We start from the raw sequence: 7,253 nt of genomic DNA, 5'->3' as shown, positions 1-7,253 counted from the left end.
GCCAAAGTAAATATTTGAACAACAATATTTTGGTTCGTCCATTTTTAGGTTACATCTCTTTCATTAGTTCCCACACAATATTGAGATTATTACAGCCTACTGACTTGATCCATTTGTTTGGCAAACACCAACATAGCTTTAATATTAAATAGAAGTAAGTCCAAAACTAATCCACGGACTTAGAAAGAAGATTAATATATTTAGTCAAGCAAATTGTTTATTATCAACGTGGTTATTTTGTTGTTTTCTTTATTTTACAAATTTTTTAATTTATTTGTAATTATTTATTTTTTAAATTTATTATTTATATTTTTCAATGGTATGTTTCAGAATCTATTGCATTTCAGTATTTCTTAAATTTATTGTTTAAACTGATAATAGATAAATTATTTATTACTGACAGATTTAAATGGTTAGTTGTATTTACTGTAATTGTGTTAAATTAAAACAGTTAAATTCACGTTTTTGATAAATGAACTGTATTAATTTTTACAGTTAAATTTTCTTTTATTTGAACTTTGTACAGTTTCTATGAGTTTAATTAGAATGAGAAACAAGTGAATGGAGTTAAATTTAGAAAAATATTTATTATTTCAATTTATGTATGAACTGTGATTGTATACAGTGAGTTGCCAAATGGCCCAAGAGAAAGAAAAACTTCATTATATGAAGAAATTTTCACTTTTTGTTAAAATTTAATTATTGATATATTTCTCACAGATTTCCTCATCTTTATTATTTCAAATTAATTTTTAGTATATCACGGTTTGTAGTTTATTCTGTGTCTGTCTGCTTCATATTCTCAATTTTGTAATCTCACTTGCACTGATAAAGGGCTAGTGTTGCCTGAAAGCTCTGATAATTTTTCTGGCTATTTTACCTAATCATTTTGATTTAGCTTTTTCCTTATTTTATATCTCCATTGAGATTCAGCCACTGCATTGTCATTGTTTCAGTAATTTGTCTTTGGATTTATATATATCAATATTTATTATTTTAATAATATTTAAATTATAGGCCTAATTTTAAGTACACCAAAGAACTAGTCATCACAGTGTTTTTTAATTAACTTGTAATTTATATCATAGAGATAGTATAGTTCACTATAATATCTCTATATTTATATATATTTAGTTTTTTGTTTTATTTACTTTATGTATTGATGCAATATTTTCTAATTATTATACAGCAGATTATAAAAGGATCCCAACAGAAATAAGCTAACAAGCTTTGTAAGCTATCTTGGAAAATCTAATAAATTAAAATCATATTCAAATGAAATGTAAATAAATAGGACAAAACAAATAGAGCAGATGTATACTTCTCACACAGCTGTGATATAACCTAAATGTACATAATATAATTAACATTGACTGGTGAAGAACTATTTTAAAATATAAAATTCAATAATAAAATTTGTTATTTATGCTTTAGGCATTTAAATTAACTTCTACATAAAAGTAATATTATTGTCGATGTTTGTTTTTCCGATAACGATTACTGTTTCCTCAGACTTCTCATCGATGACAGATTTGCAATTAACACCAATTGCTGTTATATTAGCTCTCTGAAAAATTTCCAAAAATAGTGTAGGCCATATTAATATGTCTTTGTGAAACTCAACTCCTATAAGATTAGCCTAGTTGCATAAAATACTGTACTTGAATATATGCCCATCTTATGTGTACAATAGCTCATTTTTAACTGAGATTTTCTTGAATATAAGCCCATCTGCTCTTTCTCTATCCAACCCCCAAAACCGGAAAGTTTTTCTTAATTTAAATGCAACATTCAAATCAGATCATAAGCCTCTTGAATCAACGCTACAAAGTATGTCAGGTCCTAAATTATTTTCTCAGCTGTATAGGTTTACCATTAACATATTCATTTTCCATTACCCATCATATTATACCAAGTGAATAAGCTAACAAAAAAACGAAAATAAAAGGTCATAGACCCAGAAGATTTATCTTCTTACCAACTTTTCTTCCCACATACTGTGAACTAGGTATTCGTTACATCTATATATCGGCTGCCGGTGTCAACCTTTACAAACTGTATAGTACAATGATATTTAACTTTTAAATAATCAAGATCACACTCAAGGACTGATTTAAGTGAAACATATTATACTAAACCCCCAAAAATATGTAAAAATTGCATTCAAACGTATGAAGCTATTCTGCCCTGATTTACGAAAGGGCATTATCTCAATTTTTTTCAAAATTGAGATTTTTGTCTTACATGACTTTTGAGGGTATAATCTATCATTTAAACTTAACAGCTACTAAAAATTTTTTCTATAAATATTAAAAATATTAAAAAAATTAAAATAAGTTTGGGCATTATCTTTATTCATACCTACAAAAAATTCAGTAGAAAGCATTATCTCAAAAAAACAATACACAACAGGAAATGATCGCTTGACTGCACACTGCAGCAGTAACAATTATCCAATCAGAGGTCGACTTGATGCATGCTAATTAGCACGCTCAAACTATGTTTGTAGATGTTAACTAAAATAAATTGAATACTTTTAATCAAATTATTGTATTTGACAACACTAAAATAAATTTATGCGGATACCAAACTAAAATGGAAGAACATGGCTGCAAAGGATATTTTCAAGAGCCTATTGAATGAGTAGGCCTAAGTTTAATACTTTTTATTACTTATGTCTTCGTTATTATCCTTGAAAATGTAAAAAAAGTCCAATGGGCATTTGTAGTGTTTTCCAATTGATATTTAAATCAATGTCAAGCAACTTTTGTTATAAAACAATGGCATTGGGAAATTCGTATTTTAGTCTTTTGAATTACATTTTTTTTTGGGTGTGGCTGTAAGTAAGCGTAGTCATTACATTGAATTCCATTACATTGATTATTCCTTTACATTGATTATTCTATTACATATTAATATATTTGCATAATATTAATAAATTTGTACTTTTTATAGACAACAAAATGTCTCATACCGACTTCTACGCATACCAAAACGTCATGATGTTAAAGAAGTACTCTTTAAAAAGGTTGAAACAAAATTATACTGGAAATGTGAATATATGGATACCAGGTCTAGAGAGTTTTTAAAGATAAACAGGAACTCCACAAATTAAAAAAGACAACATAATAAAAAAATTGATTCCACAAACAGAAAACTTTTGGAAAAATCCACCAACTTCAAACGTACGCAATCTGTTAAAAACGCATAAATATATCAAATACAAAACTTGTAAATATAATGCATAAAGCAATAATCTGTATCAAGATAGAAAATGCGATAAATTACTGTAAATCGAATTTTTATAAATGGTTGTTTTATGTTTTTGTCATCAAATTTCATGAAATCCTTCCAAAGCGAGTACCACAATCCCCCCACCCTAAACCAATCCCCACCCTAAACCAATCCCCACCCCCACAAACACCCTCCCCACCCCTCGCCCAACAGCCACATGTTACTCCCTCTCATTAACTTTACCTATCCCTACTGCAACATATTTGTCTTGTGCTATTAGATTAGTTTTGTAGTGTACATTCTATGTAAATATAGAGATAATGCCTTTTGTTAAATTATCTATTGTTATTAGTTAGTATGAATAATTTACAAGAAGGAATTATCTCAATTTTGACCCCCTAAAAAATAAATTATTAAAATAAAATTCATGTTACATATTTTCTATATATGTACTAATACCTATTATTATAACTGAAAAACCATTAATTTGTCTCTCGATTTTTAAAGATAAACTCAAACACGTTTTGCTTATTTACTCAAAACTACATTTTTTGAGATAATGCCCTTTCGTAAATCAGGGCAGTATTGGTACGGTCAGCCCATGCATGTAATTTATTTTTATTTTATTACCATGCCGATAGAAAATGTTATACTAGATGCACAATCAAACATGCTGTTAGAAAAATGTTACACTAGATGCACATTCAACCATGCCGATAGAAAATGTTACACTAGATGCACATTCAAACATAGAAAATGTTACACTAGATGCACATTCAAACATAGAAAATGTTACACTAGATGCACATTCAAACATAGAAAATGTTACATTAGATGCACATTCAAACATAGAAAATGTTACACTAGATGCACATTCAAACATAGAAAATGTTACACTAGATGCACATTCAAACATAGAAAATGTTACACTAGATGCACATTCAAACATAGAAAATGTTACATTAGATGCACATTCAAACATAGAAAATGTTACACTAGATGGACATTCAAACATAGAAAATGTTACACTAGATGCACATTCAAATATAGAAAATGTTACACTAGATGCACATTCAAACATAGAAAATGTTACACTAGATGCACATTCAAACATAGAAAATGTTACACTAGATGCACATTCAAACATAGAAAATGTTACACTAGATGCACATTCAAACATAGAAAATGTTACATTAGATGCACATTCAAACATAGAAAATGTTACACTAGATGCACATTCAAACATAGAAAATGTTACACTAGATGCACATTCAAACATAGAAAATGTTACATTAGATGCACATTCAAACATAGAAAATGTTACACTTGATGCACATTCAAACATGCAGATAGAAAATGCTGCCTGCCACTTACAATTCAATCTGGCTTCATTTGTAATTTTAGATTTTTATTGAAATAAAAGTGAATTTTATTATTAAAAAAGCATTTTGTAACAAAAAGTAAATCAAGTATTAAAGTTACTATTGTTGAAGACAGAGTTTAAATTGCCATAAAGAAAATCATCTAAGCAATACAATCTGAATTGAAGAACTGTAGTTTTTATTGACATACACAAGACCAAATAGAATAACATAATAAAACTTTTAACAAACAAGAGAAAGTGTTTTTAAGATTTAAATCTGTGTTTAGTGTTATTGATTGAATTTGTGTCTAGGTTAGGTTTACAAAACAACTGATATAAAATGTAGCATTAAATAAGTTACTTCTAATCAAAATTCTTTAATTTTCTTCAAATGAAAGAATATAGGGTTTTTAAGCTTGCCATTTCAGTTTACAACTTGTTTTGATTACCTATTTATTTACTTATTTTGCACATTTTCTGACCTTAGGCTGATAAGAAGATAGTAGACTAATAAGTGTCCCACTCCACTCTCCGAATCTTAATCACCCCCTTCCCCATTACGCACTTTACCACAGATCTGCGCTTTGGATTTGAAATATTTTTCTGCATACTTTCTACTGTGACACAATTTGTTACAAGTTCAATAAATATTGGCGACTTACAATCATCTGAAACGTATTTACACCGATGCCCATGTGACCATATCGTTGGTAAACATTAATTACATAGTCATCAGATAAGAATACGCTGAATGTGGTTAAGCTAGGTGTATGAACTTGCGTGTACGGACAAACTCCCTCAAGGCTCTAGCTTTCATTTCCTATTACTACAATGCACATACAGCTTGGCCTACTTTACCACCCACCCTTTTATGGTTCTGTGTTATTTCTTATTTTGTTGGTTATTGCTTTCTTCTTCAGTACCATATACTTTGCTAGCTAATATGTTTGCTGATGCCTTCATCCCTATTCCTAAAACAGGAAAAAATATATAATAATATTTCAACTAATTGTCTGCCCTGTGAATTTTAGAGAATACATCATATGTGGCAACCAAATGAAACACGATCGATTGTTTAAATTGTAGAAGCAAATTTTGTTGAGTCAAAGTACATATCTTCCGAAATGGCTATTATATAATTATATTATCATACATACCCACACAGAAGGACTGACACTGACAGATTGACTCACAGCCGATTGACTGATAATTTCATTCCCATGTCTTATCTACTCCATCTTTGCTTCCGTCATGTGTTCCTAACTTTAAAAGTTTTCCACATGGAATTAATGTATGGAATAACTGTGGTCATGATAATTGGGTCAATACTACATGCATTATAAATTTATATATTTTTGTATTTTAAGTTAATCAACATTTTGAATTTTAGGTTTTTTATTTAAAAAACAAACACCTAACACTCATATCATTCATCAGGTTTTATTTTAGTACAATTTTTATTACTTGTAACCAAAGAATTATTATATCTGTTTCAAACTTTATTTTCTGTGTATTGTAGTAGGCCTATAAACACAACATTAAGAAAATAGGGCTGATTTATAGCAGCATTTAGGAGACAAGTTCTGCAAATGTCATGTTCTGAAACAATGTTTCCACAGAACAAAATATATATTTTAGGATTTTAGACATTATAAATAGTGATGTAGCCAAGAAATAAAGTGGTACGGTTGTCGCAAGAAAAGGGAACAATCCTCTGTTCAAGCCACAGGGTTGTCAAAGACCTCTGTGAAAAAGTGGTCAGGTTGAAACCATACCAACCGTACTGGTGGCCCTGATAAGGAGTGAAACTGAAATAATTGTAAGAAAGTTACTGCAGTAAATCAATTGCAATTTTTAAATTAAATTAAATCAAATAATTTGTTATTATGTATAAATTAAACCATTTTGTATTGTATACTTTATTCTTTCTCTTATCAAATCATCTTTTATATTTAAGTATAATTAAACCATTTTATATTGTATAATTTAGGTTTTTCTTTCTCTTATCAAATCATTTTTATATTTAAGTATAATTAAACCATTTTATATTGGGTAATTTAGGTTTTTCTTTCTCTTATCAAATCATTTTTATATTTAGGTATAATTAAACCATTTTATATTGTATAATTTAGGTTTTTCTTTCTCATATCAAATCATTTTTATATTTAAGTATAATTAAACCATTTTATATTGTATAATTTAGGGTTTTCTTTCTCTTATCAAATCATTTTTATATTTAAGTATAATTAAACCATTTTATATTGTATAATTTAGGTTTTTCTTTCTCTTATCAAATCATTTTTATATTTAAGTATAATTAAACCATTTTATATTGTATAATTTGGTTTTTCTTTCTCTTGGCAGATAATGGAACATCTAGAGACGAAAGTGAGTGGTGAGAAGAAGAGTGTGGTATTTGTGAGTTACAGAACAGCCATCTGTGCCTGTGTTGCATGTGGATGTTTAATACTATTTGTAGGATTGCTGTGTGGATTATTACCAAAGGACTGTGATGATATAGGGTAAGTAAGAAAAGAAAAAAGTCTTAACGCTGTTGTAAACTGAACGCTTAAGGCTTAAATATCACCCATAACATTCATTTATAGATTAAAATTATGGAATTCTCTACCAAATCACATGAAATAAGAATTTCATA

The 7,253-nt window shown here is 28.6% G+C and overlaps 1 protein-coding gene across 1 annotated transcript in view; it reads left to right on the top strand.

Moving 5' to 3' along the window:
- Window positions 1-3,944: 3,944 nt before the first annotated feature.
- Window positions 3,945-7,253, top strand: part of LOC144848875 (uncharacterized) — a 61,302-nt gene continuing 57,993 nt past the window's right edge. The window contains exons 1-2 of the mRNA XM_078705825.1: window positions 3,945-4,628; window positions 6,962-7,119. Coding sequence (XP_078561951.1) covers window positions 3,945-4,628; window positions 6,962-7,119 — 842 coding nt within the window. The remainder of the gene's footprint in view (window positions 4,629-6,961; window positions 7,120-7,253) is intronic.

This window comes from Antedon bifida, chromosome 7 (assembly GCF_963402885.1).
Source record: "Antedon bifida chromosome 7, ecAntBifi1.1, whole genome shotgun sequence".
NCBI lineage: Eukaryota > Metazoa > Echinodermata > Crinoidea > Comatulida > Antedonidae > Antedon > Antedon bifida.
This window is presented reverse-complemented; position numbering and strand designations above follow the sequence as displayed.